Source organism: Chinchilla lanigera, unplaced genomic scaffold, assembly GCF_000276665.1.
Source record: "Chinchilla lanigera isolate Chin_1 unplaced genomic scaffold, ChiLan1.0 scaffold00014, whole genome shotgun sequence".
Lineage (NCBI taxonomy): Eukaryota > Metazoa > Chordata > Mammalia > Rodentia > Chinchillidae > Chinchilla > Chinchilla lanigera.
The window spans coordinates 16,060,879-16,081,997 of NW_004955415.1; the positions used below are offsets into that span (position 1 = coordinate 16,060,879).

Here is a 21,119-nt window from a genome sequence, read left to right on the forward strand (position 1 = left end):
AATTATGAAAAAAGGAATGAAATCAGATGGACATGAAGAGATAATTAGAAAATTTGGCAACAAATGTTTTAATCAATATGTATTTATTTATTTAGGGTTTTTTTTGAGGCAAGGTCACAATTATGTAGTTCAGGCTGGCCTCCAACTCATGGTGATTACAAACAGGCACCACCACGCCCGGCCCGACTTTCCTTATTTTTAAACACTTGCCTTCGTTGTCATTTCCTTTCTTTAAAATCAGTAACAAAGCAGTATCTCCTAAAGGACTTCAAGCCTCGACCTGGTGTTCGTAGTTCCCTCTCCATGGCTAACAGACGGCTCCCCAGAACACTGCATGACCACAAGCCGGACCGGATTTACACCAGCTGTGACTCAAGGCTGGTTTCCCAGCCATCCTGACCACTATCCTATGCTGAAAGGGCTTCTGAGAGCCCATGAACTGTGCCAGCTCACACCCTCTCCTCTCCTCCAACACACACACATGGCATAGTCCTAACCATGTGCTCAGCTCTCCCCAGTCTCTACAAGCCAAGAGGTTATACTGTACTTAATGAATATCCAATCCTAAGTGCCAAAATAATACAGTCCCTTCATTATGAATACTTTACTTTATATCCCCAAAGTACATGATCCAAAACCTAAAACATGAGTGAATTAGGTGAATCAATGAGTGAATGAGTGCATCAATTGTACCTAAGTCTGAATCGGCAGGACTCCACTATCAACCCAAAGTGGCAAAACTCCACTACTGTGAGAAACACAATCCAGCAGAGCTGTGAACAGAAAGAGCAGAGGTGAACAGGGCAAAGGTTGTCCCTGAGGACTAATGAGATGGTTTGTGCCACAGGTCACAGCAGTGCTCCCCAAGGTGATTCCTTCATTACCACTAACCCACGAGCTGCAGGACTCACGGATACTGCACTGCCCCAGGAAGGGGCAACCAACCCTGGGGGAAAGCTGGACCTTATTTATCTTCACCTTGTCAGTGAGTGATGGCTTAAGCCACTACTGTAATTTTCCTCATTCAGCATGCAACAGAAAACTGGCTACAGGGACTCATCAAATATGACTCCAAGGAGCGAACTGCAGATGTGAACACACCAGGCACACACACATGTGCACACAACTCTACACAACACAGTCAAGCACACCGCACAAAACACTGAGAAACAATGTTAGGAAACCAGGGTTGTTACCACCACTGTTTATTTATCTAGTCCACAGTTAAGGACAGAGCACTAGAGCAGTGTTAGAATGCAAAGCAGCGCCTGCCCTGACGGGGCTCACAATCTTCGTAGAGAAATAACCTGTTACAGAGAAGGAGGGGCCATAAGAAAGCTCATGCCAACAAGTGCCACAAGACTGCAAAGGCAGCATAGTGAGATGGACTAGGGTCATGTTCCGACCTCGTAAGCGGGATGACCGCTCTGAATTTATTGCCCCAGCTGGAGAAGTGGTGATTTAGAGACCATCTGCAATGGTTATCACGATTAGATCAGAAGCAGAGGCAAGTTTTACCAAGGAGGTGGCACCGAGCGAGCAGGACACGGACAGAAGGCAGAGGCTTTTCAGACAAGAAAAGCAGCACTGAGGTAGGCGGATGCGTGGGCGTTGGAGGGGAGAGGAGACGGGTGTTACATGAACACTGGAGCGAGGTAAGCAGATGGCAGGAAGCCAGCCACGGTGGCCCTCGGACAGCACCCACACAGGGGTGAGAGGTGGGCCTCACGCCCACATCCAGCAGCCACAGTACACAATTCCAGACCAACAGTGGTATTTTACCCAATGTTTCACTCTTTCTAGACAGTACAAATTTAAAATCACAGCTGTACAATTCAAAATGGACACCAACAAACCATCCCACTCCTCAAACCGTAGATCAGCTCCAAGTAAAAATTCAGAGTTCATGTAACAAAGTCACTTAATTCTGGAGGACATTTGCTACCAACTCTATTATCCCAGTGATTCCAGCGTTCCTTTTCTACTCTGCTCCAAACAGTGGAAATGAGTCAAAGTGAGTCAGCTGAGGTCTCTGGCATGAAGAGCCGCAGCCTGGTAGGTGACAGACCCCACACAGCTGAGCGGTACTGAGAGGCACGGTGTGCCCCGCACGTGTCAGGCTGTCATGGGTAGAAACATGGAGCCGCCCATCTGAGGGAGTTTTGGCAAAGGCTGGAGGACACAGGGCGGCTCCCAGGGACAGTGAGTGGGGCGGCCAAGGCTTCCAGGCAGCAGGCACAGAAGGCAGTGTGAGTGTCAAGGGGGAGCTAATGACACACACCCAGACTTACCCTCACTTAAATGGCTTGAATCCTCCACTACACTGGTGTTAAGTGAGGGAGGGACAGGAAAGCAAGCAGGCACCCAGGGGCTGGCAGCCACCAAAGCAGTTACTGGAGGCCCTGCTCAGCAGACTTAGGAAGCTCACCCACCCACCGCCTCCCTTCCTCACTGTCTGTCCCCTTTCCCTTAGGACCTGCTTCCCTCTGCCTGTGAGTTCTCATAATGGAGCTGGGAGTGGAAGCGGGGACCAGGCAGAAACAGAACTGGAAATGCACAGACATAGTTGATCAGGTTACCACAGGGAATGTGCTGTGTCTGCAGACTAAGAACAGTCTTTTTCAGTTTCCTAAAAGTGCCCAATTTGCATCAAAATGTTAAAAATCTCATCCAATGTGGGAAAAGTATAGAAAACTTATAGAAGACCCCATTTCTTTGACTATTTTTCCCTAAACATCAGTGTTACAAACACCATAAGATTTCAGACCCTATCTTCGCACAATTAAGATCTGACCCAAATTGCATTGCTTAGCTTAAAAATGAAAGATACAACATGTAATTTCAAGTCTTGGAGTCTTAGCTGCTACCAAAGTATGACAATACATGAACAAACTGCCGCAGGAAGAATACACAGGAAAAGGTAGACGCAAGTAAGGTAGTCCCCTTCGGGTCAACACTAAAGTTCAATTTCTCATAACAACATTATAAAACCATTCTACAAAAGTAACACCGTCTTGAAATTCTATTTTATCATGAAGAAAATATATCAATTTTTTTAACATTCATTCTTAAATTAGTTATATCAATAAAATCTGCTTCTAATGAAACCTTAGCATAATCCTAAAACCATGCATATACATTTAGTAAGATCTTCTACATTCCTAAATAAATTACACACATGATATATATTAACCAATAAAGAATACCAACATGAGAATTCAGAACATTTATTTTTTTGCATGGAGATTTAACTACTGTACAACACACACACACACAAAACACACCACAAAGCAATGATGTATAATACGTAGCGAGAGACACTAAGTAAGCATATTTTAAATGCCTATAAACAGTTTTTTTTTTAGGCAACAAAATACTGTTAGTCCTTGCCATCATCTTACGCTCACCTAGCACCAGATACAAGGACTACACAGTAAGGTGTACAATCTCATGCTTAAAACCTAACGCATGCATTGAACTGGATTTACATATTGTGATCTACTCTAATAATGCAATACATACTTCTTGCTAATAGTTTGTACATTAAATTACCCTGCAGCATTTTGAAATTTTAACATTTATGCAAAACAACTCTTGAAAGATTTATGAAACAAGTTCCAAGATGCACCTCCAGGCTGGTTTGGTTAAGTGAAAAAATGGCAGCAGCCTCCAGGCTCAGACTGAATGAAAACAGTTTGTGTGCATGTCAATTCATGTAAAAGAAAAAAAAACCCAAAACCTATATACACAGATGGCACAAAGGGTTGTGCAGTTGGAATCACCAGTGCAAATGCATGCGTTTGAGGTACTTATCTTCTCCATGGTCAGGTATAAGTATGCATAGTCATTTTCCGCAAAGGCTAGAAGATTTGAGACCTGATCAAATGAAAGCTAAGTGTAAATATGATATTTATATAGTTAATTTCAAAGTTCTATGCTTTTAATGTAGGTTTAACATTACAGGCTTATATATTTAAAGATATTTACCAACCAACAGGTTTTCTCATTGTACAGACACTGACTGGCAATTATACCTGGCCAAGTGATTTAAATAGCATACTTGAAATTCTTCCAAGAACTGTAGTGAAGAGTAAAATACTTCATTATTGCTTCATTGGACTGAGAAACCCAAAAGGCAGAGACAAACAATGCTCAATGATGAAAAGTGAACACCCAGAACAGCAGTGTGTGCCCTGAACAGTCTAAGCACTCTCCACGTTATCGATGCCATTGGCATCCACATGGTTGTCAGGATCCCCGCAGAGGGACGAGGGGGCAAAGTGGCTAACAGTGGGACACAAGCAGCTCTTCAGCTCTGGTAATTCTTGCTTCAGGCGCTCCAACTGCTCCACTTGGAATATATTTGGCTGTTCAGGCATCCAATCATATATCCTATGATAAAACAAACACAAAATACATAAAACAATTCTATGGCATACTTTAGATCTGCCTGACTTAACCTTTTCATAAGAATTCCTTCACAAAATGTCTGAATCATACAAATTACAGAGCTTTTTTCTTTTTTGTCTTTTTGAGACAGGGTCTCACTATGCAGTTCAGGCTGGCCTTGAGCTCACTTTGGAGCCCAGGCTGGCCTCGAATTCACAACCATCCTCCCGCCTCAGCCTCCTGAGTACTGGGATTACAGGCGTGTGCCACCACACCTGGCTTTCTTTTTTTTATCTTAAAGATGGAGAAATGCCTATAAAACACTAATGGAGAATGGTTTCTAATACAGAATCTGTGTCCAGGGGCTGGGGATATAGCTCAGTGGCATTAAGTGCCTGCCTGGCAAGCACAAGGTCATGAGTTCAATCCCCGGTACCGCAAAAAAAAAACCCAAAAAACCAAAAACAGAATCTGTGTCCAGCCTTAACATGTCCAGATATCTATGTGCTAAAAGCCATTTACTTTCCATGTTTTCCCTGGTCAGGAAATGCAAAAGTACGTGTTCAGTATCAGTAATAATAAAAAAGATCAAAAAAGATCTGGGCAACAGGAAGCAGGAGGTGGCATTCAGGAATGCTAGCAAGCAGGGTCTCTAGGCCGGGCCCAGGCCACAGAGGCAGAGCCATCTGTACCAGAGCCATCCTGGTGAAAAGGAGGTGAGTCAGGACTGTCTTCCTAAGAGGACACTGACACCCTGTGACCATCACACAACGTGCCCCGGTGAGCCTGCACCAGTCTTCCTTATACCTGGTGTCTGAACCATGTACTGATGCAACTCCCACACGCCTAACAGGATCACTGCTGAGAACTGGGGTGAGCTGCACTGACCCAGGAAACACAGGACAGCCTACGCCAGACAGCCACCAACAGCCCTGTTATGCATCTAATGACTGAACCACTGGCTGGAACCTGAATGTGCAGAGTTAGAGACCTGGCGGGTCATAACATTAGCTTAGAAGGTTAAGATTCACATTTAACAAGTGAATAACCTTGAACAGAAAATATTCAAGGAGAACTATTTTTAAAATTCTGTTTAGGTACACACTTGTACACATACATATCTATGTGTGCACTGTATAGCAATGTGAAATGGGATTGCTCTGGAAACAATGTATGGAACAATGGGCATAACAGCCAAGCAGGGCAACACCCTAAATGTTCTTAAATGGCAGAATAAACAATGGACTATCATACATCCATGAAAATTACTACTATGTAACTAGTATGTAAAAATGTGGATTAATTTTAATGACATGGAAAAAGTATAAAGTTAAAACTAAACAAAACTAAATCACATGGTTTAGGGACAGAAATAAGATTAAAAGGTTTTAAAGAGAATAATTTGATAAGTGGTAAGGGTGGTAATGTCAGAGAGATGAGGTAACAGAATCTTGTAGAGGCACACAGGGACTTCAAAACTATTGATAATGTCTAAATGCAGACACATGATGAATTCTTTTAAAACATCATTTTGGCAAACACAAATAATTTTTAGTTGAAAAGAAAAAAGGGGGCCAGGGATATAGCTCAGTGGCATAAGCACCTGCCTGGCAAGTGCAAGGTCCTGAGTTCAATTCCTGGTACCCCAAAAACTAAAAAGGAAAAAGGATAAATTAACTGAGTTCAGCCCTATCTCTGATACCAAAATTAGACAACCACCCAGTCCAGCCTACTCATGATCATAAAAGCAAAACTTTTCCAAAAAATTAGAAAATCAAATAAGGTTTACATGAGATAATCTACCATAAATGTGATTAAATGTGAAAGCTGCTGTGTTTTGGTGCCTTTGTAGAATCATTTTGATAATCTGAAATAATCCACTTTCACTACATCTCCCAAAGAAGTGCCTCAAAGGCTCCAAATCACTAATCATCCAAAACCTTCTACCAAGTATCATCATTTTGAAATACAGAAGTAAAATATCAGAAGAAAACAGCTAAAAAAAAAAACTCTGAGGAACTCCATTAGAATAGAAAGCATAGGTACAAGACACTATTTTTTACTCTAAACCTTAGAGAACTATTTGAATTGTAAAATTATATACATGCTGTTCTTTGATTATATTTTAAAAAGAAAAATAAATCCCACAAAGTTCCTACCAGTGAAGTCCCCTCTAACACAGTGCACCCTACTTCTCAGCAGCGCCCAGAAGAGCCCAGTGCCAGGCTCTCATGAAGACTCCATTGCTTCAGGATCCTGCCCAATTCATGCTTGTCCCCACCTAAAATGCAACTCTCAAAATTCCAATTCAGTTCCTCCCCTTTAAATACATGAAGACAAGAACTTTCTTTAGCCCCTATGCTATCACACAGTATCTTCCTACTCTCATTTTCACTGGCTCCAACCAGTGAATGTCCTTGAGATGAAGGATCTGCCTAAAATTTATAGGCCCTCAAAGCTGCATATGGCATCATCTCAGAGGACACTTCTCTAGCCTACAAACAGCTGCATCACTCTTTCTTCTGTACACACACACACACCAAATCTTCAAAGATTTGCTAAAGCCAGCATTTCCTTTTATTTGTTAAATTGGAGGTTTAATTTTCATTTAACTAGTTGAAAATGTCTATTAAAAAGGGCCACAGTTCACGCTATTTCATTTAAAAATAACTAAACTCAGGCAGGGAATACCTGAATAATGATTTAAAAATCAGATTTGTTCAGACAAAGCTGTGGAGAAAAACACATTAAAAAGGCCTTATAAAAGTGATAAACAAAAAGAAACAATAAAGTGGTAAAGGTTTTCAGGACAGAGTAATATGAACTAAATGGAAGGAAAGTATTTTTATGAGCAGGTCTGGTGAAGATTTTATCACTTTTCTGTGATAACATTCTAACCCCAAATTTCTTTACACCCAAGCAACCTTTCTGCCCCTCAGACTTAACATAATGAAAAATCAAGAGAGCACGATGTAAATTAAGAATTCCTGGGAGATACAGCTCGGTGGCACAGTGGCTGCCTGGCAAGTGGGAAGCCCTGAGTCCGAATCCCAGTTAAAAATAAAAAAGAACTCCTCCTATGCATCACATACTGATTGTTCTGGCCTCTGGAGGGAATGAGCAAAATGGGAAGAGGCCTCTCCCTTATGGAGCTGATGATGTCTATCCACTTAAGGAAGGGAAAAGAGTCGGCTGAAAGATGACCGGAAGAAAAGCAGACAAGACACTGGGTATGTGTGTGTTTGCATCAGACGGTGATAAATGACATGCAGAAAAAAGGCAAGAAGCACATCGGGGTTAGAGGTTTATTCAGGGAGACTCACTAGGTGACAAGTCAGTCCTCACAGGAATCTTTCTCTGAAGATGGGAGAAAGCTGTAGGAAACAAGGGCAGTGAGGGAAGGAGGTCTGGTGGGTGGCGTGGAGGAAGGAACCAGTTTGTGCAAGGGGCCCTCCTGTCATGACTTTGGTTTTTCCTTAAGGTGACCGGAGACCATGTCTATTTGGGTGAGAACATGCTCTACTGAGGTTAAAAAGATTCCCTCTAGTTGCAGTGTGAGAACAGACGATGTGGAGAGGGCAAGGGGGTGGCCAGGCTGCAGTGTCTACCGCAGTATCTTGGGAGTCGGAGTCAACAAGATTTCCCATCTGACTGGATCTGGGGTACGAGATGACACAGAAGACTCTGAGGATCTGGTCTGAGAAACTGGATCCACTGGAGTCTGAGGTCAGGAGAATGGTCTGAGTGAGAGATAAGCAATGTCAGGAAGATTGCAAGTCACAGCCCTACACGAGGCCACTGAGAAAGCTGGTACGTAGGAAAGCAGTCTAGGGAAGACGGACACTCTCTCACCCGCAAGACAACTCATGCACCTATGTCACGGCCTGGGCACTTCAACTCAAAGTGATTCTGGTATACTTCACAGTTTAAAAAACTGACAAATGTCAAGATAAACCTCAGGCTGAAGTACAGAATTTTAACTAAGTTTAATTTTATTTGTATCTTAAAGGAAGAAAGCTATACTTTTTCTAACATTCCACGAAGATTTTTTTATGCAAAACAAGTACCTATCATAAATTAGACCATTCACTCCAAATTCTTTCAGTTTCCTTCTGTTTTCAGGATCATTGGTGTCATCACCCCAGCAGAATATGACGAGGCCCTTAGCTTTTGCCTCCTGAATATAGGATGGGTTTCTGAGCAAGTCTTCAGTATGTGCATTTATCCCCTGAAAGAAGAAAAACTGTATTTACAAGTAAGTCATGCAATTGCTGCAAATGCTAAAAATTCATAATCTATCGAGGTTAGGGGCTCTCTAGAGTAGAGCAGACAGGGAGAGAGAAGATGAGAATTTTTTCTTAGAATTACCCTATTGTTTGTAATGGATATTTCATATATACAGTGTATTACTAATACATGTATGCTATTTATTTATTTAGGTTTTTGAGACAGGGTTTCACTATGTAGTTCAGGCTGACCTTGAACTCCCAGCAATGTTTCTGCCTCAGCCTTCCGAGTACTGGGACTACCAGCATGCACCATCATGCCTGGGTATGATTTATAAACACAAATGTTGAATGTGTGGGCACACTCACATCCAAGTAAATAAAGCTACCTGCTTGTTACATATTAGTTAGACCTTAATAGTTAAAGTGTGTAAAGTAATAGGAAACTGTATTTACTATTGCCATAAAAGGCAGAAACATAGAAAATTAAAAGCTAAAACCTCAAACATAACTTACCAGAAGATTTTCAAACTGTGCAAAGCTCATTGCAATGGGGGTGGTCCGACATCTGAGGTCCATAAGTTCAGGGTAAATATCAGATTTTCCTTGAGTCAAAAATAATATGGGATATTTGTTCTGCTTTTGTCGAACCCTAAAAAGGACAATTTAAAAAGTATTTTTCATGGACCCTAATTATAATATTGTTTTGAAATTTTAGAAAACATAACAAGTAAGGGGGAAATCTGGACAACCAGCAGCCATGATTATACCGTGAGCTACATGCTACACATACAAAAGAAAAACTCGGTATTACTCACATTGTACAAATATCTGCATCAAATGAAGAAAATACAATTCTCCTCTTCCCAGAGTTTTCTAAAACATTTTTTAGAATTATATCCAAAAACAGATTCATGTCAAAATATGATGATAAGTTACCATCCCACATTCCATCCTGTGTAGAAAAAAAGGAAAATGAAAGCCATTACACACTCTATAGAATCATAGCACTGAAAGCAAAAATAAAACCAAAGATTCTTGAAAGCACCTAGTCTAACTCACATTTAAACAAAATTTAAATATATTTCATTATGTTTTTTCAGGTATGCAATAGGATGTTATATATTACATAGTGAGAAATCTACTAAACTAAAGCAAATTAACTACTTGCCATCTCACATAGTTGCCCTGAACAACTTTTTTATAACAAGAGCAGCTAAAATCTATCCAGTCTGCATGCATCTCATACGCAGCAGTTTTTTACTCAGGGTCCTCTTGCATGTGACATCTCTAGATTTGTTCATCCTACAAATCTGCTACTTTGTACCCTTCAACCTGTATTTCCCCTTGTCCTCCTCCCCTCCCTGACCTAGTAACCATTGGTTTTTTCTCACTATTTCTGTATATTTTTAATTGAAAGGTTTTACAGACCCCACATACAGATCATGCAAAATTTTTCTCTTTGTTGCTGGCCTATCTCACTTAGCACATAACCTCTTGCAGGCTTGTGTGTGTGCGGCAAATGGCGAGACCTTGCTCAGTTCCGGCACTGAGTGCATTTCCACCACACACAGGGACCCTACTTTCTTTGTCCCCTAGTGGACAATGCAGGTTGTTTATATTTAAGTTCTTTTTTTTTTTTTTGGTACCAGGAATCCAACTCAAGACCTTGCACTTGCCAGGGAGGTGCTTGTGCCACTGAGCTTTATCCCCAGCTTCAGGTTGTTTATAGACTGGCTATTATAACACAGCTGGGGTGAAGATGGGAACACAAGTTTCTTTCACAAGATAGAGATTTCATTTCTTTGGTTACATACACAGAAGAGGGACTGACGGGTAATGTACTAATTCTGTTTTTAACTTGTTTAGAAACCTTCAGTGTCTCCTAATAGCTGGGCCAATCTACATTCCTATCAACAGCACACACAAGTTTCCCATTATTCACATCTTCACCAACATGGTTAGCTCTGACTTTTTGACTATGCCCATTCTAATAGGTATGGAATAGGATCTCAGAGTGATTTTGACCAACTCCCACCTAATTCACAGAAAAGGAAGCCAAAGACCTGAAAACATTGACTTGCCTAAAACTTCACGGTTATTTACTGATCGCACAGCAACTACTATCAGGTACACATATTCATATAAAAAGGAACTACTGGGAACCATATTTGAGCACCCACACTATGCCCGAGTGTATCCTTTGTCTAAAAAACCTTCTCATGTCTCCTTAAAAAAAAAAAGGTAACTGCTGGGTGATGCACCCTTGTAATCTTAGCACTTGGGAGACTACGAAAAGAAAGTCACAGTGAGTTCGAGGCCACTACACAGTGAGACATTATCTCAAAAAAAAAAAAAAGAAAAGAAAAAGGAATAAACTGTATTACCAACAGTTAAAGCTTTAATGTTAGCAAAATAAAAGATGATGTGGACTAAGGCAAGAGGACCAACAAGAGTTTAAGTACTGCCTGGAATACACAGTGAGACTGTGTCAAAGACAAAAACAACAAAAAACAAAGCAAAACAAAATAATGTGGCAATTTGCAGTCTATTATGACTTATAATCTTATAAACCATACGACATTTAAAAAAATAAAATGAAAAGTAAAAAGATAGTTCATCTGTTAAATGAGATCCTACTATGAATAACCATTTATCAAAAACCCTAAAGTAACCTTATGAATTATAAAAATTACTCTTAAGATATACTGCAAAATCTCATTCTTTGGGTTTTAGATGTCAAGTACCTTCAAAAAAGTTAAAATAATTCAACAAATACAGGCAAGATACAAAGAACCCTACTGACATTCAAATTTAAATATTTAAAATATTACTCTTTAAAATAATTTAGTCTTGCCAGGTGTAGTGGCATACGCCTGTAATCCCAGCATGCAGGAGATTGAGGCAGGAGGATCGTTCCAAGTTTGAGACCAGCCTGGGCTACAAAGTGAGCTCAAGGCCAGCCTGAACTGCAGAGCAAGACTCTGTCTCAAAAAGACAAAACAGACCAAAAAAAAAAAAAAAAATTTAGTCTTAAGAATAAGCTCAGAAAAGTAAAACCACGTACTAGGAAAATCCAGGTTGAATAGGACCAGTGTAACCTGCTGCAAACAGCCTAATCTGAAGGCAGTGAAGAGATTATTCTAACCACAGCCAATGCCAGGGTATTAGTCCCAGTGCCCAATTATGATACCTGAATTAACACTTAACACCCTGCCCCAGGCCAGTCCTCTGACCAAGTATTTTATCCATTTACACATATCCCCCTCTCTAATATAGACAATAGTCAACTCCACGATAACAAAGCCTTGTCTATTTTGTTCACTACTTGCCCCCAGTCAGAAAATGGCTGGCCCATAGCAGTTTTTCAATACATACTTGTTAAATAAAGGAATGAATAAATGTAGGAATGACTTAAAATCTGTCTGCAAGAAATTCCCTTTTCTGGGGAACTATTGCCAGCTGTTCAGAAATTTGCTTAGGAAATTATCTAAAACATATGCCTGCATGGAGAATTTGAAGATTAAAAAAAAAACTAAGTCAGAGTTTTTGATTGTCCATAGGTATGCCTAGAAACCACTCATATAAATGAGCATACAAGACATACATAGATTGAAATTTCTCCAACTGGTATATCACTTTTTGATGGAAGCAGCTACAAGATGTTTAAGTTTCACTTAATTCCATTAAAATAAAAAGAACTGAAAGAACTTTTTAGGCTGGGTGTGGTGGCGCACACCTATAATCCCAGCATTCTAATCCCAGCACTCTGGAGGCTGAGGGAGGAGGATCGCCGTGAGTTTGAGACCAGCCTGGGCTACAAAGTGAGCTCAAGGCCAGCCTTAATTGCCTAGCGAGACCATGTCTCAAAAAGACAAAAAAAGAAAGAAAAGAACTTTTTAGAAATGGGGGCAGGGACAAAAATGTACTGTATAGAGAATTACTTACCCTTTGTTGGCAGATCCACTTTATTTCTATATTAAACCCCACATCTTCTGGCAAAGACTCTAAAACCTAGAGTTTTGTTTGTTTGTGGTGAGTTTTTTTGTTTTTGGTAAGACGGATGATAGAATAAGGAAAAAAACCACAATTATTACAAAAAGCAATCAATTTAGAAGCCACTGTGAAGATACCAAAGTATAGTACAACAACTACTGATAATCTCCTTCCTCTTTTGTCTGTAACTCATTATTATTTATCTATGATTTCCTGAGAAATTATCTTGTAGATAACAATTTATGTAAAACAACCATTGACAATTTCCTACCACTTTGTCTGTAATTTGGTAAGCCCCCCTATTACTATGTTATCCTTCTTTTACTCTTTAAAAGAAAAGAAAAATAATTTTAAAAAGCAATCAATAAGAATATCACTAAATAAGGATAAAACGTTTTGTGTCCTCAGTAAAAACCACTATCTTCTCTCATATTTGAACTGCTAACCTCGTTGATAACCTGGCTGACTTTATTACTTTAAACAGAAGGTATGACTGAAAAGTATGGTAAGCCAGGCATGGCGGTGCATGCCTGTAAATCCCAGCACTCAGGAGGCTGAGGCAGGAGGACTGCAGTGAGTTCAAGGCCAGCCTGGGCTACTTCGAGGCCAGCCTGGGCTACACAGTGAGTTCAAGGTCAGCCTAAACTGTATAGCAAGACCCTGTCCCAAAAAACAAACAAAAAAAGAAAAATATGGTGAATATTCTGTTGTGTCTTTAGTTATGGAGTTGTAACTGCCTCAATGTCTTGAATAGATTGAAAACATTTACCTTTTATGAACATTTTTACTTTGGGCAAGAGCCAGAAGACACATGGTGTCAGACATAGTAAACAGAGTAGTTAAGGACACATTTGTATGTTCCTCGCTTGATAGAAAAGGCCATAAAACAAATGGCATTTGAACCCTTCCAGGCCATAGAGGAAGTCACAAAGAGACTCATGTAACAAGATGTTCAGAATTACCTCAGATGGTAGCAAGAATAATGGGATAAGTTGTGTTCAAAATGACAGGGAGTATTGTAAGAGGAAATATGTCTTTTACTGTATAATAAAGTTTTTTTATTATCTAAATGTTCACCATGATTTTTGATACCCATAAGAAAGTCAAGCAGGACATATTAGTGTGTGCCCGTAGTCTCAGCACTCCCAGAAGCTGAGACAGAAGGATCACAAATTCAGGCACAGCCTAGGCAATTTAGTGAGACCTTGTCTCAAAATAAAAAAATAAACATAAAAAAGGGGCTGGGGATGAGCCAGGTCATGGTGGTGCAATGTCTGAAATCCCAGTACTTGGAAGGCTGAGACACGAGGATCAGTGCAAGTCAAGGCCACCCTGGGGAGCATAGTGAGTTCAAGGCAAGCCTAAGCTACACAGTTAGACCCTGTCTTAAAATAAATATAACCCAATGAACAAATAGGCAGCACAACTACAACACACAAAAATATATCTTTTTAGCTGAGTACGGTGGCGCACACCTGTAATCCCAGCTACTCAGGGAGGCTTAGAAAGGAGAGTCTTAAGTTGGAGGCCAGCCTGGGTAACTTAGCCAGACCCTCTCTCTAAATAAAAGGGCTGGGGATGTAGCCCAGTGGTACAGTACTTGTCTAGTGTATGGGATACAAAGGATGCAATCCCTAGCACAAAAAAGAAAACAGGTTTTTTGCCTAAGGGCACTCAAGGTAATAAATTAAGTTAATGTGTCTTTGACACAGTCTTTTTAATGACCAAAATCAATTATTTAGGCAATAACACAATTAATAAAATACCCTTGCCCTAGTTTTAGTGAATCAACTTACCATTTTAAGAGAAGGAAATGGCTGGTTTTCAGAAAGGGAATTTTCTCCCTCAACTACAGATTCTGAAATTTTAAATGACAAATAATAAATAAAATGTCACTGTATCACTGACATCTTTTCCTAAACCCTAAAAAATAGAGAGCGCATTAAAGTAATTTATGAGGTCCTGTTTGGAAATGCAGGATTTTTGAAAGCTCTTGCATTCATTTATTCATGTTGAGCATTAAAAACTGCATCTGTTAACTAAGTACCCATCATGAAGATTACTCTGCCACACTTCAGTGTAAATGTCAATCTGGGTCCCAAAAATTATTTTCTTACAGAAACTGAACCACTATACTTTTACAAGTTGTCATGAGAAGTGATTTATTATTCCTGAAGGAACTGGATAGTATCCTTTTGCTAAGACTTCTATTTGAAATGTAAAAATCAGCTCAGAAATTAAGAGATTAAAAGACTATTGTGGCTTTTGTCATTCAGTCTAAAACAGATTATTTTTTCATTTTCTTTAAAAAAAAAAAGAGATCTTATGTCAGTATTTTTTTCCAAAAATAAAAAAATTAAAACAAGCTTTTCTTTTCTAAAAAACAAATATCCCTACAAGCCCTACCAACGTGTATTTTATACTCACAGACTAAAATCATGAAAAATTGTAGTTAAATAACTTAAAGCTCATTTGGCTGCTAATAATTATAAAAATCTATAAATTTGTACAATCACATTTAAGCTCTGCAGGTACTCTTTACAGTCTTAAGCATTTCACAATTTCTTCACAAATGTATTCACACTGTACATGACCACAATTGCAGATAAACTATGAAAACCTACCACATGTATCGCACTGTAAAAGTACATCCCTGAGAATAGAAAGCCATTTTCCCAGCCTTGACAGGCTTCTACGCTAGTTAAAGGGAGCAGGTATAAACAAAATAAAGGTTTTCAAAAAGGATACAATAAACAAATGAATGGCACGGGCTATTACATTCTACAGGACCAGAAGGCAAAGTGAGTCACAAGCTCTGAGGAAATGGAGGCACAGAGTGGTCCAGTGATATAGTCTGTCCAAGGTCACAGGTGGTGAATGATAATGCTGTTTCAGACTCCTGGCTCTAGATTCAGATTCTATACTACTCTACTTTGCAATAGCTGTAGCTTTAGAAAGCCTGATAAATACAAAACTTTGAATAACTTTCATCATCAAACTAAGGGAAAACAATAAAATGGTTACTATACACATGACATTCAGTTGAAAATTAATATAGAAGTACCTCACATATATGAAATTATAGTAAAATGGCCCAGGATTACAGTCACTAAAATAACCTGGAATTGGAACGTTAGACTGGTTAAAGGAATATCCTAAAGTGCTAATTATAAAATAAAAGCAGTGTTTTCATACTAGTACATACCTTTCCGATCTTTAGATTTTAGTGCAGTCACATGAGAAAGCTGCAAAACAGAAAAAATGCAACCAGAAATAAAGCCATCATCTATGAAGAGACGGTTAATAAAATGGTAACCTGAAAACCTGATAAATTAGGAAAGATTCTAAAATGTAGCATGATCAGCTTAGTAAGAACAAGCGCACTAACTACAGTATATATTTTACATGTGCCCTAAGTTCGTCATGAAAGGAGGGAAGGGATATAAAATTTGCAAGTTAGGAAAATATTTGTATTAGCCATTTATTTAGGTATCTAACAGAATAAGGGGATCCTGTAAAATTAGATGCTACAACAAAATATACAAGCAACCTAGGAATTTATAATATGTGTAAAATCACTACCACGTGAACAGCCTATTGTAGAATATAGTAAAAAGAGTAAAGGGCTACCACAGGCTGGAAGCAGCCTGAGAATGTGAAGGGTCTATGAAGGTCTACAAAGACTTATGGCGTAGCTTTTTGTGGATGCAAAAATAGAGCATCAGCCTAAACCCATTTCTCTCGAATTAGAAGAGCTTCCTCTATACACACTGAATACACAGTCATTCCTGCGTGCAGACAAAATATTAGCATATTATGGAAAAGTACAAGTAGCACCAAGTCTAATGGTTAATTTATATTTTTACTACCATCATTACCTTTAACAATTGGAGTTGGTCAAACGTTAGTTCCTTTACTGGAATTTCAAATAATTCAACGGGATCAGCATCAAATTTCTAAAAAAAAAAAAAAAAAGGGAAGGGACAAGCCCCATTCTAATTACTGCTGAATGTTTACAATATACAGCCTATGATCAGAATTTACTGATGAGCATAGCTATGAGATAGCTATAATGATCATGCAGAAAAGCCCTTCTTAACTCCCAGCTCTTACAATTAGGCTTTTTTTGGCAGGGCTAAAGATCAAACCCAGGGCCTCATGCATGCTTGCCAAGCACTCTACCACTGAGCTACACCCTCAGTTGCTGGCTTTTGTGTTTAATGCAGGTCAGGAGTGACTGGAAGAAAACACTAGCTGGGAAAAAGTAGTAGTACTGAAGACACAACTGAGGACAGAGCGAGATGTCAGGCATCATTGCCCCTGCTTCCTGTCATGCTGGATACATTCTGACACATGTCCATGCCACATGTCTAGGAAACCAACATGCAAGTATTATATAGAATTAGCTTTATTACATTTTTTTGAAACAGGCAGGGTCTTGCTATGCAGTTCAACCTGGCCTCTGAACTCACTATGGAGCCGAGGCTGGCCTCGAACTCACAATGATCCTCCTGAGTACTGGGATTACAGACGTGTGTCACCGTGGGCTACATAGTGAGTTCAAAGGTAGCCTGAACTACACAGTGAGACCCTGTCTCAAAAAAAAAAAAAAAAAAGCAGCCATACTAAGAAATTGTGGGGGCGGGGGGGGGGGTTGGCCAACATTATAGGTATTACTATTTAATGAGAAGCCCAATCTGCCATTTTCCTCCTTAAGCAAATCTCCTCTACTAGGCTGTAATGCCTCATCAAATATTACACTGTTGGAAGGACTGCTATCTTAAGGAAAGGAGTTAAGATACCACCAATAAATCATCAATCCAATGCCAGCGAGGCGTGACGGCACACGCCTATAATCCCAGCAAATCCAACAAATGCGCTGAAAGCCATTGCATATATATATATATATATATATATATATATATACGCATAGTGTTTGTTCACGTACATGGGTACAAACCTGCTTATGCATAAAGTTTTTCTGGAAGGATACACAAAAAACTAATAAGAGTAAGGGAGTGAGATCAAGAAAAAGGTTTGTTTTGCATTTCATAACCATTTGAACTATTTGCATTTTTGAAATAATGGACATGAACTGTACTTATTTGCCATGAGTTGAAGGCCAGCCTGTATTACATAGTGAGACCCTGTCTCAAACAACCCCCCAAAACAAAATCCTACTACATACTAAACTACATTCATAATTCACTGTGTCCCAATTAATTCATTCAAGTTCAACTTCAGAACAACAGAGACTGGTAAAAACAGGGCAACAGTAATTTATTTGTTATTATTTTTTCAGACAGGGTCTCGCTACACAGGTCAGGTTAGCCTCAAACTCACAGCAATCCCCTTGCCTCAGCCTCTCGAGTGCAGGGATTACACACAAATGTCCAGCCTAAACTCAGATTTTTAAAATAACGTTCAGCCACAACAAAAACAAACTACTCTATTTTAATTATTCTAGGTTTGTCACCCCTAAATAGATCCATTTTTCCCTTCCTTCCTTCTCCACACATATATGATAGGGCCCCCAGCCCCCTAACACTGTCTAGAGTCTACTAGTGGAGAGCCCAGTGCCTTGTTACACTCTTCTGCACAACACACAGTGGTTGGTAGTTCTATGCCTGTTAGCACACTGGCCGTAACTTGAAATCAACACACCTGAAAATGATACCAAGACAGTTGTAAAGGAAGTACCAAATGACCCCTGACTGGCTAACCTGAACTGCAGCTTGACTGCATCATGAGATTACCGGGGACGTGGCTGGGTTAGGGGTGCGATACTCAGTGGATTAAGCCGCTGATGTGCAAAGCACAGGTACCCCTGGGAGGTGGGGCCTGCTGGAGCAGGGGGAGCCTTTGGAGGCCGTATTTCCTGCCCATGCTCCCCTCTTGTGTTCTGCCCTGGCCATTAGGAGGTGAGCAGTTATCTCCTGATGCCCCTTGGCCACGATGCTCTGTAGACCATTCCACAGAGGCAGCCAGCCATGGATTGAAAGCTTTGAAACTGTGAACCAAAACTAAACCTCTCCTCTTTAAGTTGTGTCTGGTATTTTGTCCTAGTGGAGGAAAGGCTGACTTATACAAACCTACTTCAAATCCCTGAGAAACCACTGGGTTCATTTGTATACTGAAGTTCAGTGGCTTAAATGGCAATTATGTCTGCACACCATGACAATTTCTTAAAAACTCATGCATTCCCAAACTCTATTCTGACCCTACACTCCAGGACGCCCTTCCCTCCACCCTCCCTGATGGCTCTGCCCCAGGGGCCCGCGGTACTACTCCCCTTGCCTCCCAGCCGTGAGCTCTGAAATCTCTATTCCACCAGTTAGCAAAGCACTGGGCTTGAAGCACAGCTCTGAGTGGTTCCCTTCTTGGATATAGTGTTGTACCTCTGCCTCTTAGATCTAACCCTCTTTCACGAAGCCCTCCTCTATCTGACTCTGCACTACCTCTCTAATTTTTCACTGTGGCTCCTCCAGCGTTAGCTAAATCATAGTAGCTTATTAATTTGGGAAATAACAAAGCAGAAATAGACAGGCGCCTTGCAAACTGATAGTCTCTTCTCCTGCCTCAATACAGCTGACAGGAACAGTGACCCAGAAACTGCCTGGTCCGTCCCTTTGTTAGGAACACAGGCAGCACAGAGGCCCTTCTCCAGGACGTCTACATTTCCATCTTACTTCCTCAATTCTGCATGAGCCTGAGGAAGGAAAGGACTGACAATAACTCACCAAAAACTTAACTGACTGTTAAGTAAGTGAAAATAACTAAAAATAGGAAAAGCATTGTAATTTTTAACCTTTCACTTCACAAGAAGTTTAAAATAAGAGAATATCAACATACCTTTTTCATGGTCAAACAACAGGTAAGATCATGATACACCACAGGCACAAAGTCTTTTGAAAGATGGACATCAAATTCTACAAAAGCTGCGCCCTGAGAGAAGTAAAGGAAACAAGTTTTTGCAAAATATTATCTAGTGTACAAGAGCTCTAAAAGGACAAGGATGCAAATTTGTTGTTCACTATAAAACTAAAGATCTGTACACAGAAACAGAATTTTCTCACAAGTTATTTAGTACAATAACTCTAGGTTTTGCTGAAGCAATTTATTTTTCTCTTTTGCAAAAGCATGATTTCTTCCTGGCAAAAAGGGCCACTAATCAATTCACATGCAGGGGCATGTCTGCAGAAGCGGGGCAGCCTTCACAGGTGTCACCTCTGCTAGTGTCAACAGCAGAAAAGGATCTGAGCTGGCAGGAGCTTCAGGCATAGTAAGGGTTCCTGCCCTGCTGCCCACCCTCGTACACCACAGCTGAATAGCTAAATCTGGGGAAGAGAGCACGCTGCAGAGCCTGTCTGCTCTGTTCCTTGGTGCACCTGAGCTAAACATACCTGATAGCCTTTCTTAGAAATGTCAGTACTGGATTAAAGAGGAAACTATAAGTACTGCTGAACAGATAAAACAGAATCAGGCAACAAGAATGATACACTCCCCTTTTTTTGCTCTTGTTTTGTTGTCTTCGCCATGAACTCTGTCATGTTCCATCCTTGCAGCCAACAATTAAGGGCTGAAACCTTCACAAACTGTGAGCTAAATAACCTCCTTTAACTTTCCTCCTTTAACTTTGGGTATTGAGTATCTTGTCTCAGCAATAAGAGAAAAGTAACTAAGACAGAATTTGGTACTAGAGAAGTGGGATCGTTGCTGTGATTATACCTGGCCATGTGGTTCAGGAGCCTTTGGGAATGGCTAGTGGGAAGCGTTTGGAAAGGTTTGGAGATACTGCCTAAAAAAGTAGCACTGGAATGCCTTAGGGTGTACTGCAAGGGAGATTCTGGTCAGAGCTCACGGGCCCAGAAATCCAGTAAAGACCAGACTCGGTATTTCTGCTGGGAAGGACTACATTGCCTGCTGGACTCCAGAACATGTGTTACAGCTTGGCAAAGTTTGTCTGCACTTTGCTCACTTCCAGAGACTTTAATTGAGACTAAGATAAAGGGTGAAGACTAATATGGCAGAAGAATTTTAAGGCAGTCAAATGTTGAGGCAGAGGCATGGCTATTGCTGGGGACTTTTATCAAGATCTATGTTGAAAATCAAGAGCAAGGAGCACAGCAGAATGATTTTACACATTTGGAGTTTGGCCAGAAAGGAAGCTCTAGTAAAGCAGAGAACTACAAAGACAGAGCAGAGGAGATCTTAACTGCTGGGAAGAAACAGGACAATAGAAAAGATGGCCTGAGGGCAGTACAAGAAGTAGCAAGTCTCCACCCTTTGTAGCCTCGGGAACTACAAAACTGAAAGACTGCTTTGAGAAGTCCCAGAGCACCATGTTCTGGAATAGTGGTGGCCTACAGAATTTGTTCTTCAACTGGATTCAGACTGCTCAGCAAGCTGTACATGGTGGTGCATGCCTATAATCCCAGCACTTGGGAGGCTGAGGCAGGAGGATTGTTGCAAGTTCGAGATCAGCCTGGGCTACAAAGCGAGCTCAAG

General features: G+C 40.4%; 1 protein-coding gene across 4 annotated transcripts in view; it reads right to left on the reverse strand.

Annotated features, from left to right (window-relative positions):
• Positions 1-1,189: 1,189 nt before the first annotated feature.
• Positions 1,190-21,119, reverse strand: part of Gpcpd1 (glycerophosphocholine phosphodiesterase 1) — a 55,962-nt gene continuing 36,032 nt past the window's right edge. For 2 of the 4 annotated variants that reach the window (XM_013512296.1, XM_013512300.1), the window contains 10 exons: positions 19,464-19,556; positions 17,560-17,592; positions 16,490-16,567; positions 15,817-15,856; positions 14,408-14,469; positions 12,564-12,629; positions 9,434-9,570; positions 9,132-9,267; positions 8,457-8,632; positions 1,190-4,392 (listed from right to left, as the gene is read on the reverse strand). In XM_013512296.1, coding sequence (XP_013367750.1) covers positions 4,203-4,392; positions 8,457-8,632; positions 9,132-9,267; positions 9,434-9,570; positions 12,564-12,629; positions 14,408-14,469; positions 15,817-15,856; positions 16,490-16,567; positions 17,560-17,592; positions 19,464-19,556 — 1,011 coding nt within the window. In that variant the 3' untranslated portion in view covers positions 1,190-4,202. The remainder of the gene's footprint in view (positions 4,393-8,456; positions 8,633-9,131; positions 9,268-9,433; positions 9,571-12,563; positions 12,630-14,407; positions 14,470-15,816; positions 15,857-16,489; positions 16,568-17,559; positions 17,593-19,463; positions 19,557-21,119) is intronic. The other 2 variants (XM_013512298.1, XM_013512297.1) reach the window with 2 other exon arrangements.